This window comes from Hevea brasiliensis, chromosome 18, assembly GCF_030052815.1.
Source record: "Hevea brasiliensis isolate MT/VB/25A 57/8 chromosome 18, ASM3005281v1, whole genome shotgun sequence".
Taxonomy (NCBI): domain Eukaryota; kingdom Viridiplantae; phylum Streptophyta; class Magnoliopsida; order Malpighiales; family Euphorbiaceae; genus Hevea; species Hevea brasiliensis.
Window position 1 is genome coordinate 4,276,733 of NC_079510.1, and position 20,474 is coordinate 4,297,206.

General features: G+C 31.8%; 1 protein-coding gene across 2 annotated transcripts in view; it reads left to right on the top strand.

Annotated features, from left to right (window-relative positions):
* Window positions 1–14,105, top strand: part of LOC110664047 (uncharacterized) — a 28,128-nt gene extending 14,023 nt beyond the window's left edge. Inside the window, exons 12-23 of one of the 2 annotated variants that reach the window (XM_058140992.1) lie at window positions 675–842; window positions 1,161–1,281; window positions 1,380–1,449; window positions 6,028–6,115; window positions 6,194–6,314; window positions 8,716–8,909; window positions 9,013–9,121; window positions 10,216–10,368; window positions 10,612–10,714; window positions 11,265–11,438; window positions 12,679–12,824; window positions 13,739–14,105. In XM_058140992.1, the coding sequence (XP_057996975.1) occupies window positions 675–842; window positions 1,161–1,281; window positions 1,380–1,449; window positions 6,028–6,115; window positions 6,194–6,314; window positions 8,716–8,909; window positions 9,013–9,121; window positions 10,216–10,368; window positions 10,612–10,714; window positions 11,265–11,438; window positions 12,679–12,824; window positions 13,739–13,932 (1,641 nt within the window). In that variant the 3' untranslated portion in view covers window positions 13,933–14,105. Of the gene's footprint in view, window positions 1–674; window positions 843–1,160; window positions 1,282–1,379; window positions 1,450–6,027; window positions 6,116–6,193; window positions 6,315–8,715; window positions 8,910–9,012; window positions 9,122–10,212; window positions 10,369–10,611; window positions 10,715–11,264; window positions 11,439–12,678; window positions 12,825–13,738 lie in introns of both variants that reach the window. The other variant, XM_058140991.1, reaches the window with a different exon arrangement.
* Window positions 14,106–20,474: the final 6,369 nt, after the last annotated feature.

A 20,474-nucleotide genomic window follows, 5' to 3' on the forward strand; every position in this document is an offset into this window, starting at 1 on the left:
TAAGACCTTGATGCCCTAAATGATACTTAGAAAAAAGTTGCATGGTTAACTACTTTCTATGCAAATGATGTTGTGATTATAAGATATGATATTGAAGGTATTCAAGCACTATATAGATGTTAAGGCCCCTGATTAGGGATCACGTTACAGGTCTATGGATAGAATTTGTAGGTTGTTTTGAAGTTTATAAGGGGAGTGTAATAGGGTTTTTCTTCTTACCACCTATGATTGCTAACTTATGGGCTTGTCAGAGAGCACGCGAAAATCTCTTAAGTTGAAAGTGTATTCTAATCAGTTTGGTATTCTAGGAATGTATATGTATATAGATGATTAGTGTTCAATCAATATAACAACTACATATCTATTTTCTCAGTCTTTGTTTATTTTGATTGTCTTTTCACCCTAAATAGCATATCTATTTTATTAAATTTTATTCTTTTGTCGAACTCATTTTCCTTATCATAATCCCCCTTGTCTTCCATTCTTCCTTCTTTTCTTGAATTGTTCATTGATTCTTTGTATTTTTCAAAGCATAGTTTGATTTGGAAGGAAGTAGAAAATAGTTGTCTTTTTATCTAGAGGAAAATAAATTACTTCAATAATAGAAATACCTTATGGGTTCATCACTTGCAACATAATTATTTTCTCTAATTTTGGTTTTACTTTTTGAATAGGGACTCAGTGGTCAACCATTTTCAGGACCTGATATTGGCGGATTTGTTGAAAATGCAACGCCTAAGCTTTTTGGAAGGTGGATGGGCGTCGGTGCAATGTTTCCTTTCTGTCGTGGGCATTCTAAAAAAGGCTCTTTTGACCATGAGCCATGGTCTTTTGGAGATGAGGTTTGTCCTCTGCACTAGCAATTTGATAGTAACCATCTTTAGATTTCCTACTACTGATATGTATATAGATATTCCATTTAATTAGGCAAAGCCCAAAGTTGATTTAATGCTATGGTAGATTTGTTTAGACCTAAACCTGAGATAACTATGCAAAATATTTCTTTTTCATAAGTATCATAGCTTATATCATGTTGCTTTAATATCATGTTTGCACTTATCTCTTTCTAAATTTTCTATATTGCTTTTCAAGTTTATCTTAATTATCCTATTATGCTGGCAACTATGTTATGAACTTACTTCAGTTCCAACTTCCAATAGTGTGAAGAAGTTTGTCGTCGGGCTTTGAAGAGACGTTATCGCCTTATACCACACTTATATACTCTGTTTTATGATGCTCATATAATGGGTACACCAGTGATGACTCCTACCTTCTTCGCTGGTATGTGCTTGTGCCCTTGAATTATCCAATTTCATTTGAATGAGTTTGGAAAAAATATGTTCTTTTTAGTGCTTAATGTATGCAAATTGCTTTTGCAGATCCAACAAATCCTAGCTTAAGGACCATTGAAAATTCCTTCCTTTTGGGTCCACTTCTGGTTTATGCAAGGTTTTGCTCTCTTTATTTTCAGATAAATTACTAGGTTATGACACAAACGTATATGTGCTTTGTTGACTTTATATCAATGCACACAATATGGGTTGGTTTATAAGTTTTTCTTTGAACTAATACTTATTGCTATGTTACATAAGGACCATTGTGTGGTATAATGATAAGAGCTTAAGTTTTCAGTGGAATGTTTACAATTATAGGGACTGATAGTGATTCATGTAAGGAGTGTTGTTGTGCTACGTATAAGAGAAGGGGAGAAGGCTGATAAGTAGCTTATTCTAAATTAATTACAGTAGGCACAATTAGCCGTAGTTATTTATGATTTGTTATATAACAAACTATAATATATACATATTCAATTGTAAAGTGGGAATTCATTGATTGATAGACTGAGAATTCAACACTATTCTTCTCCTTCTCCTCCTCCTTTTCCTACTCTCATTTCCCTTAACTCCTTAGGACTAGTTTTCCATTCCTAACATGTTTCCAAAATTGCCTTCTGGGGTCTTACTTGCCATTCCCATAATTGTAACCACCTCATTTATTTTTTTTCCCCAGTCTTCCCATCACATGCTAGGGCTGTAAGTAATAAGAGCTGGAAAAATATTTTTAACTACTGGAAACTCATACTTTATTAAGTACCAAAACCACCAATTTACACAGCATAATGTTGAAACTAAAATGCAGAAAAATCTGCAACATATCAGCCTAATCTCAACTAATATTTGACTGGTTTATTTTCCTAAAGAATAGCAAAACATAAACTGAATTTGTTGACAGATTCAAAGACATGATACTTAACACTCCTCCTTGGCTTTGGAGCTGCATACACTAAGCTTTTGTCTTAAGAATTCATATCTAGCTTTAGGCAGAGCTTTAGTTAAAACATCAGCACATTGATTTTCTGTCTTGTAATGGACCAGCTGCACTTCTCCTTCTTTCTGTACATCTCTTAGAAAATAAAATTTTATTTTGAAATGTTTTGTTTTACCATGGAACACCGGATTATTAGCTATCGAAATTGCAGCTTGGTTATCCACAAATATCTGTGTGCTTTCTTCTTGCTTCATATGCAAATCTGTAAGAAGTTTTCTAATCCAAAGTGCTTGATTCGCAGCAGCAACAGCTGCCACATATTCTGCTTCTGCTGTGGGTTGTGCTATGACTTCTTGTTTCTTCGAACACCAAGAAAAAATTCCAGAACCAAAGCTAAAACAATAACCTGAGGTGCTTCGCATATCGTCAATGCATCCAGCCCAATCACTATCTGAATAACCATGAAAACTGAAATTTTCTACTTGGTTGAACTTTATTCCGTAATCAACTGTGCCTTTAACATATGTGAGAATCCTCTTCGCTGCTTGAAAATGAATTTTACTAGCACAGTGCATATACCTGGATAGCAAACTTACTGCATACATGATATCTGGCCTAGTTGCAGTCAAGTACATTAAGCAGCCTATTAAGCTCCTATACATCCTTTCATCAACTTTTTCAGCTCCATCTTCTAGACAAAACTTCTCCTTTTGAGAACTCGCTTCTTGACAAATCATAGCAGTAGATTGCTACATAATTTCAATAATGAGAACTCGCTTATCATGCCTGTGTGAAAAGAGAAAACTTGGTTTTCTTTCTTTAATTAAATTGGTTTACTCTTTTGGTCGCACGAATTTGGCTCTCCCAGTCCTGTGTTCTTCCATACCTGATCCAGGCTCTCAGATCAAATCTACCAGTCTTCCAGTCTACCGCCCTTGGGGAAGGCACCGGATCAACTCCACTAGTCTTATAGTTTACTGATTCCCCCATTGCCCTTTTCCTCAGTCTCTTGTACATCTTCCCCTAACTTGAAATGGAGCTTGTCCTCAAGTGAGAAGTCAAGGACGTGGAATGTACGTGGTTAATGTATCCTAAAAAGCTTCCACAATACATTTACCTTACAATGCATGAGTAGTTCCAATTTGTCTCTAGAATATCAATGATCTAAAATGGCTTGTGGTGGGTTAAATACTGTGAAGGTTAATGCGTCAGGTAAGGTGGGAGTGATATGGTGGGTGCCAGGATGAAACAGTATTAGTTGAGAGTTGAGACACATAGAACACTAGGTGAATCTTTCAATTGGGTGGGAGGGAGAGCTTATAAAGTAGTAGAGCCAATCTTTTGGATTACGAGGTATGGTCCGTAATATTTGGCATTCAGTTTATTATTTGAACATTTTTGTGATAAAGGTTTGTCTCATGATTTGGAACACATGATCTGGATTCTGGAACCTAAGGGGAGAAGGCAAATCTGGTAACTATGGTTTGGTGAAAGAGTTGAAATAGAATTTGTGGTTTTTATCTCCCATGTATATTGGACTAGAATCCATGAAGCTTTTCATTTCTATATCTCAACTCTTTCCTTTAACATGGAAAAATTTTAGTTCTTGTGGTAGATATTTAAAGTCTGACTCAAGTCTGATCCATTGAGTTACAATCATATTGGAAGGAAAGTGAATTCAGTTGCAGACTGGGCAGCTGAATCATACATAATGGTTGTTCTTCCGCCAAATTGGTTTTCTAGTCCTGCTCCCCCACTTTCCATCATTTTTGAAAGACGTGTCAATTTCTTATGTGGAGTGAAGTTATGATGTTCTAAAAAAAGGCGCTAAACTGTTAAAAAAAAAATCCAAACTTTTAACTTTTTGCAACTATATCCAGTCCTATTTTTTGACAATTGTAGCTAAATTTCAAAAGTTTATTGCAATTGTAGCCCCATGGTCAAAATTAAGTATAATGATGCTAACATGACATCCAACTTAGCCAAAAAAATATATTATTTTATTAATTGGTATTGCATTTCTTACAACCTAATAATAAAACATCAAAACCTTTTCAATTTTTTTCAATTTTAGCGAAATTTAAAGGTTTGTATTAATTATAGCCAATTGACCCAAATTAAATAATTTTCTTTACATAATATAGAAGTAATGTGGGTTGGCTTATAAGTTTTTCTTTGAGTTAATACTTATAGCTACGTTACATAAGGACCATTATGAGGTATAATGGTAAGAGCTTAAGCTTTCAATGGAATGGTTGCAATTCTAAGGACTAATAATACTTCATTTGAGAAAGAGCATTGATGTGTTACGTACAAGAGAAAGGGGAAAGGCTGATAAGTAGCTTATTTTAAGTTAATTATGGATTTTTAGGCTATTATACCTTTTTTATCATTTCTATGAGAGTTTTTTTATGCTTTTAAGAATTCCCAGGCGCAATTAGCTATCGTTAGTTATGGTTTGTTATATAACAATCCGTAACATACACAGATACAATTATAAAGCAGGAATTCATTAATTGATCACTAGAGAATTCACCACTAGTCTTCTTTATATTCTCCTTCTCCTCCTTCTTTAACTAATCTCATCTCTCTTAATTCCTTATGTAGAAACATATTTTGGAGAGAAATTTTCTATGCATTTTCTTGACAAAAGTTAGTAAACACGTCAATTAGTTATTCCTTTGAAGTCACATGAAATGCACTTAAAGAACCATCCATTATTTTCTTTTTAATGAAGTGTTGATCAATATCTATATGTTTGGTCTGATCATGATAAACTGGATTGTGCACTATACTAATGGCAACTTTGTAATCATAGAACAAGGATAAACCATTTATTTCTAACAACTTCAATTCTTCCATTAACTTCTGTAACCATAATAGCTCACAAATGCCTTATGCCCTAACTCTATATTCTGCTTTTGCACTTGATCTTGCTATCACATATTACTTTTTGCTCCTCCAAGTAACTAGGTCATGCCCAACAAATGTACAATAACCTAACAAGTAATATGATCTTACCTCTACATTGTTTGATAAATGGGTACGTATGATCAGCGTTGCTTTTATAATATCCAAAAGATATCATGGCCTTATTAAATCATTCAAGTCATAGTCTTGGTGACTGCTTTAGACCACAATGCCTTCTTTAATTTACAAATTTTCCCTTTAGTTTTTTCATCATCAAACCCTAGAGGAATTTACATATACACCTCTTCCTCTAAGTCTCCATGTAAGGAGGCATTCTTAACATCAAACTACTGGAAGTCCCGCTCAAGATTTGTTGCACAAGACAATAAGATTCTAATGTCGTTCATCTTTACAATAGAAGCAAAAGTCTCTTGATAATATACTCCTTATGTCTAAGTGAAGCCTTCGGATACTAATTTGGCCTTATGCCTTTTGATTGAGTTGTCTACCCTATGTTTTACTTGTTTTATTGTGAGCACCCATTTGCATCCAAGTTTCTTTCCCAAAGTACAAGTAACAAGATCTCATGTCTCATTTTTTACCAAAGCTTTCATCTCCTCAACCATTGCTACCTTCCATTTTGAATCAAGGTATGCTTCCTTCCAATCTAGTGTGAAGGAAACAAAGAATCATAGGAAACAAAATTGGAAATAGGATGTGTAGTACAAGCCTTGACATCTGTTCTTACAACAGTGGGTGTATCAAGGTCATTAGTAGAGGAATTAGGGTTAGAATCAAGCTGTAATAGTACCATGCAATTGTTCTGATGTTCTTTTTCATCTGCTGTAGCACTATTCCTGATCAGGGAACAGAAGAATCACAGCATGAACTGCCTAAAGGAATCTGGTTGAGATTTGATTTTGATGATTCACATCCGGTATGCTTATTACATTAATTGTGCTTCTTTTCTAAAGATGCATTTTTCTTGTCCCTAATTGTTTTTTGTGTATAACAGGATTTGCCAACTTTATACTTGCAAGGTGGATCAATAATTCCTTTGGGGCCCCCTCATCAGCATGTTGGTGAAGCTAATTTTTCTGATGACTTGACGCTGGTTGTAGCTTTAGATGAAAAAGGTAATTTGATGCATATTAATTTTCATAAAGGAAAATCTTAAAATTTTACATTATTTGTATTTTTTAAGGAAAAAAAATGAAAATGATAATTAAACAAAAAAAAAAAAGACTAGACCAAACCGATTGTTGGACCAGTTCCAAGTTTCACCAGTCAGCTCTCTCATTTAGTCTTGTCCAAATCTTTAACACTGGTAATAACCAGTATGTAAGTTATGTTGTTTTTCTGTTGATAAACAATAAATAAGATTTGTTGTTTTTCTATCTTTAAGTAGTAAATAAGATTTGTTGTTCTTCTATCTTTAAGATTTCTCAAGAGATGAAAATCCAAGTTTCAAAATCCCTATTGGTAATGACATAATTTTTGTTATCCAAAGCTTGATCTAAGCTGTAGGATCACAAAATCCTTTAAAAAAAATATTATGGAGGTCAAATTGAGCCTCTAAGGACTTGGGTAGATTTCCATGTGACGGTAAAATTATTAAAATTTAATTCCTAAAATTTAAGCTTTTCTTGATAATATTATGGCAAATATTTCTTTGTATTTCATAGTTATGCTTGCATATTTTCGAAAATTGCAGAATCTTGTGATTTTGACGTCATCCTCTGACTACTTAAATGATCATAATAGGATTCTAATTTAAACTTCTGCTTGGATTAGAAACATGGTTGTGATGTCATAGACTGATAATAGAGAATTGCAAAAATAATACAGTACAAATTATCTCTTTCCCAAACATACCCCTAGAAGCAAATTCAGGATAGTTATTGACTTTGTATTTCATTAGCAGAAAAAGAGACTGATATACCTATGAATGCGTTTCCATGGGCTTCTATTAGCTGACTTTTTTTTTTTTTTGGTCTTGAGATGCCACCCGTGTTGGTGTAGGCTAAATTGAATCCTAAACTTATGCTGCTAATTCTAAACTAATGTCCGTTAATTGACATAGATTATCCACTTGATTTACTTAGCATGAATCAAGCAGTGTAATTGTAGTGATGAGCAGTGCTTGAGAATCTAGATATTAGGTCTCCTGTATTGTTAAAAAAATCTGTTACTGAAAATTTGTGTATTTTTATTAGAAATAACTTTCAGTCCTCCATGTATAAATGATGAATGTTGATGGCTTTAACAGATTAAATTACCCCAAAAGCAAAGCATCTATTTTTTATGAAGTGCTCTAGTTTTGTAGATTTATTGTAAACTTTAAATTGTCTATATGGCAATTCTTATTATGTGAATTTGATATTGCCTTCCCCTGCAAAGCTTTAGATTTTGAAAAGTGTAGATATAGGACTCTCCTCCTCGGTAGTTCTATGATCCTAATTCTGCTTATTCAAGTGTCCTTAGTGATGTAGGATTTACTAGAGATTTTAGGACTACCTATTTTAGGAAGAAGTATAGGAAGTAAAGTCTTAATTTTGCTTAGGAATTTATGTTGATTTGAGATTCCTAATTAGTATTAGATTAATATTTTCTCATTTAGGGTTCCAAATCCTAGTACTTTGTAGGATTACAAATTCTTCATATATGCTTTTCTTTTATGTATTTGAGGAGAATTTTTTTATCATTGACAATTGATTTGAGTACTAATAAAATTGAGAATTTTGCTTCTTATTCCCCTTTTTCCCTCTTGTTCTATTAGTTCTACATCACCTAGTCAACAAAAAAGAGGGAACAAAAAAATAAAGGGAAAATTACTATACAGTATAAACCACCATGACATTATGTAAAATTTGCATTCACATTCTTGTTTTTTGGAAAGTGAATCAAGTTGTCCACTTTAGTCCTTTCATTATAATTTAGTCCCTCACTTTTTAAGTAAAATAACTTCTTAGCCACTCACTATTCTATTTTTTTTTTTTGGGGCATGAAAAGGTTATTTTATTTGAAAACTCAAGGATTAAAATGTAATTCAAAATAAAATCTTAGGGAATAAAGTATATAATATTTTAAGTGAAAGACAAAGGTGTTATGAAATTAAAAAGTTGAGGTCTATTTAATTCAATTTTGAAAATGACAGGACAGAAGTGTGAATATTGATAAATGTCAAAGAGATTTTTTTTTTTTTTTAATTTTCCCCAAAAAAAAAAGTTATTGGCATCATAATGTACAGTAGAAATAGGGAGGGTTTAGACTGATTAGGACATAAAAGATTCCAGCTAGTACGTCCATTCAACCTTGGTAGTCTTGTGCACTTTGAATTGCCTAGTTACAATTTTGCTCATGCTGGGGGCCTGGACCTCTTCCTCTAGTAATTTGTATGGCAGAAGGAAAGGCAACATAATCTTCCTACTCTGCTTCACTCTCTCTCTCTCTCTCTCTCTCTCTCTCTCTATACAAGTGCATGATTCTATGTTGGTCAACTAGCAAATGGATGTCTGAACCATTTCTTATGTACAGGGCAAGCTAAAGGTGTATTATTTGAAGATGATGGTGATGGATATGAATTCACCAAGGGTGGATATTTGCTTACACATTATGTTGCTGAACGTCGATATTCAGTCATTATTGTTAGAGTTTCGAAAACAGAAGGGTCTTGGAAGAGGCCCAAAAGACGCCTGCAAGTGCTATTATTGCTTGGTGAAGGTGCAATGGTACATCCTTTCTACTTAAGGGACATTGTCTTAGTTAGCATTGCCTATAATCTACCATTTCATTTGAAATATTTTGCAAAACTGATTTAATATGTTCAAGCAGATTAAAGCATGGGGCATGGATGGAGGTTTTGTGATAATTTGGATGCCTTCAGAACTTGATGTTTCTGAGTTGGTATCAACAAGCGAGAAACATTATAAGACTCGTTTAGGTAATATTTCTTCTTTGGAGCTATTAGGCTGCCCCTTCATCCTCCTTTGCCTTCTCTTTCTGGTTCCTATACATGTAGTTTGATTAAGATCTATTTTAATATTACTATAATTTTCTTCATTGACACTATTTTGATGCATTAAATCAATGGCATAATTATCTTCGTCCAATAATTATGTGCATGCTAAACATTTGGTGTGAAGTACTCATTCTTTTTATTGTATTCTTTCCTCACATTTCAATTGTCCAACTCCATATTCTATCTTAGTTTCTGTACTACTGATTTTTTTTTTTTTGGTAGTTTATTTTGTGTTTTGTTTCTTGAGTTGCCATTGCTATGATATTATGATGGGCAGATATGTTTTGAAACTTTGAATCCTTAGTTGAAAGCTTCCTGTTCTTCTCGTTCCTTTTCCCCCATCTTTTGTTCCCAGGTTCTGTTAGCAATAAGATTTAGATTTTGCTATGGTTGTATACTATATTTCTGGCTTTGACTTAAGATAAAATCTTTTATGGGCTTTCTTGTTTTATGGATTTTGGAGTTGAATTTATAGGATGAATCAGTTTTCTACAATTAGATGTAGTTAAAATAGGTTGAAAATTTAGTGCTCATCTTGGATTTCAAAGCAATTAGGAATTTAAGGACTAAATGTAAAGCTTAAATTAAATTGTCTAATTCCCTGCATTGTCATTGAGGCTAAATTGGAAAATTTTGAAATTTTGGAGACTAAAAGTAATATTTTGCCTATTCCAATATTTAAATTTAGAAAATGAGACTTGGAAGTTCACATTTTTATACATGGATGAATATGCCTCAGAAATGATGTGTATCAACAACTCTACCAGCATGATTTTACCTGTTGTTGCTAGACCTTTAGGAGTCCTCTTTTCATTTATATTATAATTGTTTCTCTTATTAAAGTGGCAACTATAAAATCAATCTTCTCTCTTTCTTCTCTTTTTATAGGATATTTACTAAATCAGTTTCTTTCAAAAATAAATTTACTGATGAATACTAAACTTCAAATATTCTTATATATCAATTGTGAACTTTTAGGTAATGTCATGTTCTTTGCTCATTGTTGAATGCAGAAGGTTCTAAGCATATCCCAGATGTTGAAGACATTTCAGGATCAAAGGGTGTAGAGCTTTCTAGAATCGCTATTGAACTGAAATGTGGTGATTGGATTGTTAAAATAGTTCCCTGGATTGGGGGTAGAATTATTTCCATGGGGCACCTTCCTTCAGGTACTGATCATATTTTCATGAGAGCAGTAGAGGCACAAATTATAATTGTATCTTTCTGAGACTATACATTTATTCATCTTGTTTTCATGGCAATCAATCAATGGCATTATATTCCAATCCATTTAGAAGTCTTCAAGAATTTTGAGAATGATAAAATTAAGAATTTCTTATGTCAATGTTATTTAATTATACATCATGTGATGAGAGGTATTTCGATTCCTATTTTGTTGATGATGACAATAGGAACACAGTGGCTTCATAGCAGAATTGAGATTGATGGATATGAAGAATATAGTGGCACTGAGTACCCGTCAGCAGGATGCTATGAAGAATACAACATCATTGAGTAAGTTGCTATGAATACCTGTTTTCTTATACAAACATGAATATCTATGTGATAAGTTGAAGCATGTGAGATAATTACTTATGAAAGTCATGATATACTGTTCTACAAGGGAAATATTTTTAGATCGGTGGCATAGACAACAAGAAGGTGAAGGGAAAAAAAAAAGCAATTAAGAAGCTTAGAATTAAAGGAGGGGTTTTAAGTAATAGAGCTGGAAATGGTTTCGGACTTGGAAACAGCATAGTGGTATCAGGTTGAATTGGTCCAAACGGACCACATCAGCCGCCAATTTCATGAATTTTTTAAAAACTATCAACAAGATGACATATATTTAAATTTAAATTACTAGTTTAAAACTTTTTGTAAATTGGTGATGTTTTTGTTTCTCCTCACACATTATTTCCTTCTTCCTTTGAAATTGTTATCCTCCTTCCCCTTAAAAGGTAATCAAATTTATGCTTGAAAATAATTACAATATGTCGCCCTTGCTTCTGCTTTATGTTATGTAGTTGCTTCACACTCAAGTTTGGCAAAATTTCTTTTCTTATAGGCGGGATTTTGAGCATGCAGGAGAGAATGAATCTCTGATATTAGAAGGTGATATTGGTGGGGGATTGGTTCTTCAACGGAAGATATCTATTCGAAAAGATGATCCAAAGATTCTTCATATCGACTCTAGCATTATAGCCCAAAAAGTAGGAGCTGGTTCAGGTGGATTTTCAAGGTTAGATTCAAAGATTCTTTTTTAATGATTTTGTTCATTATTTCTGACAGCATTAGTAATTCTGTAACAGTTTAAATCTAAAAATTATAAAATCCCTTTCATTTTGCTTTTAGTACACCTTGCAAATGAATCAAGCTAATTGGGAGACAAAATGTCAAAATAATGAATTTACTCTGCATTGTCATCAAATATCCATCAAATTGTTTGCTTAATGCTTAGCGTGCCATGTTTCTCATATATGTACATAGATTATACAGGATAACAGCATTACCTATCTGGGTCACTATTATCCCACGTTTAGACATCTATTCAATTTTACTCGAACATGCAAAGCATCTATGCACTTCCTTATAACGAAGGAGTAAACATGTAAAAGAAAGTCTGATATACCTCATTTTGCTTCTGTATTTTAATCTTTATTATTTAATAAATCTTCTTTTTTTTTTTTTAAATCAACTTTTCATCCTTATCAATCAAGGAATAACATCTGAAATCATAGAAGTGTATTTGTTTTTGCGGTCAAGTCCTAAAAGTTTTTTTTCCTTAAATATAAATTTTAACAATCAAGTACTTTTATTTCAAAAATTGCTCATTATTAATCTTATCCATTAATTGAATGCCAAAGGTACACTTTCTTTTCTAGTTTTGTATTCCCTCACACCACCCCCCCCCCCCTCCCTCCTCTTTTCTTGTTCAATTTGCAGGAGAGAAACTTCAATAATTCTCCAAAATAATATAAATGTAACGACCTTTATTTACAAGTTCCATGGGACATCATTTGGTCATATGCTTGTAGAGGGTGTTTGGCTTAGCTTATAAGCACTTAATGTTTATATGCTAATTTGAGCTTATAAACATTTAAAATTTTAAACAGTTATTTGATTAGTTAGAGCGCTTATGAATGGCTAATAAGTAGCTAACATATTAGGTAAATGATAAAATATGACATTGTGCAATGCACATTTTCTTGGAGTTTATTTTGTAGACAAATTCTCGCAATTAAAGCTACAATGCATTTTATTGTCACTACAAAATGGCAATTGTTCTCATGAAAAGGTTGATTGAAAATTTCATTTTTGTCTATTTGCTTATTTGAGTCATCTTTATTTTTCTTCTTGCTTGGCACTTCTCTTGTATGCTAGGTTTTTATTTCCTCTTCTTTTGATCACTATTATTTTATACGAAAAAAAAAAATGATGATGCCTTCTTGTTTGTTGCTGCTGTTAATTTTGTGATGTAGGCTGGTTTGCTTGAGAGTACATCCAACCTTTATTGTCTTACATCCCATGGAAACTTTTGTCTCATTCACTTCTATTGATGGATCGAAGCATGAAATTCAGCCTGAATCTGGAGATCGATTTTATGAAGGGAATCTTTTGCCAAACGGTAGTTATGCTTTTTCTTTTTTGATTTGCTTCTGCAATTTTATGAATTTTTTTTTTCTTTTCTTTTTTACAGAAAAAGTAAAAGCATAAGCGAAACAAAAGAAAACTTGGACTAAAAAAGAAAAAAAAAAAAGTTTGCATAAGTGATGATTTTTCAAGCTTTTCCAAAGCTGAGATCATCCTAATATAGTAATAAGTTTGCATAGAAAACTAGTTGTCCCATGTTAAATGCTTCTATCGCTAATCATGGATTTAAAATCTGCACTAGTTCATTCCAACTGATGACAAGGTGTGCATAAGTGATGATTTTTCAAGCTTCTCCAAAGCTGAGATCATTCTAATATAGTCATAAGTTTGCATATAAAACTAGTTGTCCCATGTTAAATGCTTCTATCGCTGATCATGGATTTAAAATCCGCACTAGTTCATTCCAGCTGATGACAAGGTGTGCATAAGTGATGATTTTTCAAGCTTTTCCAAGGCTGAGATCACTAAAATGCATGTTATATGCTGATATACAATTAGCCCTTTTCTCATACCTAATAATTAATATACTGATATGCAATGGTAAAAAATTACTTAAATGTTAAACTGCGTTTTCACTGAATACAGAGTCATCTTCTGTAATAGTAGTATGCAATACAAAAATCAGGAAGTGGCGTAATTATGCCAAATTTCAGGCATTTGAAATGCACTTAAATGTAGCTTCATAACTTTCTGTTCATGTAGACTTGAATATTAATTTTTCCTTCCTGCCAGTCTCATGTTTTTGGTCTTCTTCTTCTTCAAAAGCTGGATGCCTTAAAATAATTTTCATTTTTTTGTTTGAGAAGTCTTCTAGAATTACATGCATGATCATGAGACAATCTTCAAATAGTATATATATATTAATTTGATCATGGTTTCTCATTTTAGGAGAATGGATGCTTGTTGATAAATGTCTTGGTATTGCGTTAGTCAACCAATTTAATGTCAATGAGGTCTGTAAGTGTTTCATCCACTGGGGAACTGGAACAGTTAATCTGGAGCTGTGGTCTGAAGATAGGCCTGTTTCAAGGCACTCTCCTCTCATAATTTCCCATCAATATGAAGTTAGAGGAACCTCTTAGTTGCTTGTATTATCAATTGTACTTGTAAAACTTCTGTCAGAATAAGCTGTGTGCTATAACACTATGCAACTTGGAATTCTATTATACAACCAGAAACTACTAAGTATGTGTGTGGAACTTTTGGGGATTACCCAAAGAGATTGCTTTATCTACAAACATTTGGATTTCTAGCATGTTTCTTTTTTTCCCTGCTAATCTTTAATATGCTAATATTTAATATAAAATTATTTATTCCTAGTTTATATCTGCTCCCACCAATTTCTGGTTAAATAATTTCATGGTATTTTCCTCAAACTTGAAGCAGACTGTCAATAGATGTGATTTCAACCATAACTATTTTTACTCTGTAGGAGGAAGAAGATTGTTATGTTCTTAGGATTCTTTTCAAAGCTCATGTGTAGGGGAGTTCGATTCCGGTTCTACCTAAGAACTAGAATTCCATCTAAAAATCAGAATTGAATTCAAACTTTTATTTATTTATTTATTTTAATTTTTAGGAATTAGAATTGGAGGAAAAAATCAATTGTGGTTCTAGTTCTATTTCAAGTAATTTGGGTACGTCTCAGTTCTAGTTTTGGTTCCATTTTGATTTCAATTTTGGTTTTAATTTCAGTTTCAAGCTCAGTTTTTGCACCTAAAATGATAACATTCTTGTCTTCATTTTAAAAGAATAAAAATAATATTAAATGCTAACATCAAAACAATAATGTTAATATATATATATATATATCTTGAAAGTATATTATATTATCTTCTATCTATTTTTTAATTATATAGTCTTCTAAAAGAGACATATTAAATTATATGATTAGCATGTGATTTAGTCATATAATTAAGGACTATAAGGTAATTTAATGTATTAATGACTAAAATTATTTAAAAAATTTGAAAAATAAAAGATAATATTATATTACATACACTATGATTAAAGATAAATTAGATTCTATACATATGGCAATTTTTTTTTTTTTGAAAATAAATAAATTATTTTATTAGAACCAAGAAAAACTAAACAAAATAGGCCCGCCCTAAACCAATCATCAGACTTCGCAGATACACCAAACTTAGGGCTCAAATGTTAAATGAAAAAACCAGTAAGCATCAAAGTAGAAGACATTAGAAAGAATGCTCGATAGCTCATGCCACGCGGTAAGATTAACGTATAGCAAAGCTGCCTTAACTAAACTATGAGCAGCCTTATTAGCGTGTCTTTAAATCCAAACAAGGGACACACTAATCCCCTAAGACAATAGCAATTTACAATTTGAGATGAGCTCTCCAAATTCTGGCCAATCTTCTATATTCGATAGAATAGCAAAATGCACTTCCTTGCAATCAATCACTGCATTAATTACATATAAATATATATAATTTTATTGAAATTATATATATATATATAGTCATTTTTTATTAAATTCTAATTCGATATAATTTCGATACGATTACAATTTGATTATTGATAAAGAATCAAAATTGAACCAAAATAATAAATATAAATTCAGTTTAGTACAATTTGATTCTTATAGTAATAGTTTTTTTTTATTCTAGTATAATTTGGTATGATTTTTCGAAACCCTAAGACCATGCACAACCTTTATATCAAATGATTTATAAGTTATAATAATTTTTTTATACAAATGTGTGTTGAATTTAATTACTTCAATTAAAATTTTAAAATTAATTTAATTAATCTGGAAAAATTAATATTCAATAAAATTAATTCTAAATTAATAAAAATGTTTTATTGATTTTAATATTTAAGTAGTTTTTTTATTTCTTAATTTAAATATATATTAACTGTAATTCAATATAAATAATTTATGGTGTTTAATATTTTTTAAATTATAAAAAAATTGTGATAAACAGTTAAATATTTATATTTTAATAAATATTAAATATTATAAATTAAGAATAAATTTTATTCATCACAAAAGTTTTATACCTATATTGAAAAGAGTTCAAATCTTAACAAAAATAAGAATTAAGACATTTTTTTCCTACATCATGTAAAATTTATTTTATAGTATTATATTATAAATATAATATAAAATTTCTTTTATTTTTTATAAATAATATTTATATTTTATATTAAATATTATCCATTAATGCCTTTATATTAAATATAACATAAAAAAAATGCATAATATGAAAACAAAATTACGAAATGCCCACAAATTGATTTAACAGATTTAAAAGTAAGGATTGCTCCTCCTATCTCGGCCTTATGGAAGATCGAATACGTAGGGCGGGAGTTGGTGGGACGACTCATGTCTGTTCGGACAGTCAAAAATGTCTGGAACTACACCTAAACTATAGTGAGGAGGCATAAATTGAAGAAATAAATTTTAAGAAAATATAGAAAAAATTTAGAGATTTTATTAATTGGTATAAAATAATAAAAATACCTAAATGTCAAATTAAAAATTAGGAAATAAAATAATTAACATAAATTAAATTTATGAGTTTGAATTTGAAAAATGAGAAAAGAAAAGAAGAAGAAAAGAAAAGAAAAGAAAAGGAAAGAAAAGAAAAGAAAGGAAATAGATTTATGAAATTTAAAAACAATAAAGTACACATAAATGTATATATATAAATACCCACAAGAGACAAAACCCCACCAACCATCTTCTTCTTCCTCTTCTCTCTCTCTCCTTGCCGTCTCCCTTGGTCTCTCCCTCCCCACCATTGTTATCAAGCTTAAAGCTTGATTTCCTCTTCATTTACCCATCAAAACCCAAGCTCTCTTCACAAATAATTCTCCTCACTCCATAAGGAAGCTTTAGATACCCATTTGAAGAAAAGAAATTGAAGTTTGCAAGTTGGGTCACAAGGTAAGTGCAAAAATACCACTCCCTCTCTTCTTTAAATCTTGTAAGAATGATGAAATGAGTGAGTATTCCATGAAAATGAAAACAAATAAAAAGAAATTTAAGAACCCTAATTTTGGCAGCCATGAATCTTGTGAGGTTTGCTGTTTTTAAATGATGAAAAATGATTCCATAAGGATGTTTGAATAATGGATATGATAAGAAGTGTAAAAGAGTTGAGTTTGTGTAAATTGGGTGATTGAAATTAGGGTTTATGTATATGATGTGGGGGCTTTATGTAAATACTTGAAATTGACTTGGTTGAGTTGAGATTGATACTTATAGAAGTGCCATATATGCTTATTTGGAGTTTAGAAGAAGGAGGAGATTGAAATTGGGAGTGTGAATTTTCTGCAGGTTGTGTTGTTATTGAATCCAGTAGATTTTTATTGCCATATCTCCCTTTGTGTTGCCCCAATTGGTATTAGGCCAATTGGAGGTGTTTTGGGACATCCAAACCTTCATTTTTCAAGAAGGAACTATGCCCAAATTCTGTCAAAATCATGATCAATTCTCTACCCAAACCCAGATGACCAAATACTGCCAACCCAGGAAATGACCAAATGAACAGTACGTGTTCATTTGGTCATAACTCTCTCTATACTAGTCCAAATGACCTAAAATGTCATCAATGGAAAGCTTAGATATAGGGCTACACTTTTCATGAAGACCACTTGACCCAGTTTTGCCTTTAACCAATTCAAATTGTTAGCACAAGTTGGGTCACTAAAACTGCCAACCCAGAAAATGACCAAATGAACAGTACGTGTTCATTTGGTCATAACTCTCTCTATACTGGTCCAAATGACCTAAAATTTCATCAATGGAAAGCTTAGATATAGGGTTACACTTTTCATGAGAACCACTTGACCCAGTTTTGCCTTTAACCAATTCAAATTGTTAGCACAATTTGGGTCACTAAAACTGCTAACCCAAAAAATGACCAAATGAACAGTACATGTTCATTTGGTCATAACTCTCTCTATACTGGTCCAAATGACCTAAAATTACATCAATGGAAAGCTTAGACATAGGGCTACACTTTTCATGAAGACCACTTGACCCAGTTTTGCTTTTAACTAAATCAAATTGTTAGCACAAGTTGAGTCACTAAAACTGCCAACCCAGAAATTGTCCAAAATGTTGTTCCTTTGGTATGCTTGAGCAGTTTTGGCAAAAATTCCATAACTTGGTCTCCAAAGCTGAAAATTGAGTGAAACTAGTGCCAAAAGTTTTATAAGACATAGCACAACATTTTTTATGTTTTGACCAAGCTCTAGAAACCATTGCATCCTAGGGAAAATATTAGCAAAACTTAGGAATTGAAATCTGGAAAATGTTAAGTTGAACCCAAAATGCCATTTGATACCCATGTGTTCATTTGGCCATAACTCCCACTAGGAAATTCCATTTGAGATGTGCCAATATGATCTGGAAACATGATACTTAGGGCTACAACATTGATTTAGACACCTTTGCCAAATTCTAAGTGTAAAGACCCTAAAAAGAGGGTCAGACATACTGCCCTGAAGTTGGTTATTGCCCTTATAGGACTGAGAGTCCAGGTTAGTACATTGACCATAACTCACTACACCAAGCTTGAAAAATTATGAAATTGTACCTGGGAGTCCCTAAGACATAGAGGAACATATCGTGTGAAGGAACCAAAGTCTAAAAATGACAATAAAATGATCAAATGACTAGTCAAAGTTTATTGACCAGAAATTGTAAATTCTGGACAGCTTAGAGGCAAAGGGACCAGTTATGGTATTTTGGCCATAACTTGAGTTCTATAACCCCAAATTCAGTGATTCAAAACTAAAATTCAAGTTTAAACATAGAGGAGCAATTGTTACGAAGGAAGTGTGACTAAATAGACATCCTAACCTAGTAAAATTCCTAAATAAAGATAACACATCAACATGAACCTAAAGAAAGGTTCATGGGAAAAATGCTATATATGATAATTAAAATACTCATAAGGTTAATTAAATATTAAAAATGATATGAATATGTAAATTGGGACTAATGTCCTATTAATATGAAATTAATGGTACCAATGAACAGTACTAGAAAATAGTAACAGTGAATAGTGCTAAATTAATTAAAAATGTTTAATTGCCCATAGTATACCTAGACTTATTTATTTAGTTTGGATAAATTGGTATACCAATTAGGGACTACAGATAGCAGTACTGCCTATCGAGAAAATCATGAACTGACAATATATGTCTGGTATGATTGTTCTACAGGCTATATGCCTACTTACTGACCATTGTGCCTACTTTATTTCTGGCTTTACAAGCGGCGTGATCTCGTGCGACGGTGGCCTCGTGCCTGACAAACGTATACTGGATAGACATACGGCTGTCTAACCAGTATACACCCGTGCATCCAGCTTTTATAATTTATTATAGGTTTCTTGGGCACTGATAAAAAATTAATTAAGACTTAAAATACAATAAGTAATCACAAAAGATCCCGATAATGTTAATTATTTCTAAAGAGCAATAAAAATATAAAATACCCAGAAATTATGAGTTGCATATATTATTTCAAATGTTAAATTATTGTTATTATAAATTATGCACCACTAAGCGTTATGCTTAGCGCGTTGGTTTTTCATCGCGTGAGTCTTGGAGATCGGTCCCAAGATCGCAGTGACACCGATGAGTGCACTGACAAAGCTCTAACCAGATCTGCCATTGTCCAGAGTCACCTCACTGGTCTTTTGTATTTTGGTAGGGCCTATGTATAGACTAGTATTTTGGTTCATTATGTTTAGTCATGATGTAATTACTAGTTTATGATGTATTTCATTTTGGACTTGAAATTAAACTTGAGATTAAAATGAAAACTTGTAATTTATTATCTATGAATTTTCATATGAATGCAATAGATAATACTTCATTTTGAGATCTTATAAATACTTGTGAATGATATGATAAAAGAGAATATGATATGGAAATATGTGAGATGACTATGAATATGTTAACAGGTGATAGTGGAACTCACCAGATGCTAATAAAACAAAGGAGGATCTGTCCGGGTCTCCACAGCAATAAGATATTAAAAAAAAAAAATTCTACACATAAATTACCTAACTTAAATGACATTAAAATTTACAATAGACATGACAAGACAAGATAGGGTGCTCCGGCACCGAATGTGGCACTCATCGTTTGGCTACACTGTAGACGGGTGAGGGGCGTCACACTCCAAATTCTGGCCAATCTTCTATATTTGATAGAATAGCAAAATGCACTTCCTTGCAATCAATCACTACATTAATTACATATAAATATATATAATTTTATTGAAATTATATATAAATATATATAGTCCTTTTTTATTAAATTCTAATTCGATATAATTTCGATACGATTACAATTTGATTATTGATAAAGAATCAAAATTGAACCAAAATAATAAATATACATTCAGTTTAGTACAATTTGATTCTTATAGTAATAGTTTTTTTGATTCTGGTATAGTTTGGTATGATTTTTCAAAACCCTAAGACCATGCACAACCTTTATATCAAATTATTTATAAGTTATAATAATTTTTTTATACAAATGTGTGTTAAATTTAATTACTTAAATTAAAATTTTAAAATTAATTTAATTAATCTTGAAAAATTAATATTCAATAAAAATAATTCTAACTTAATAA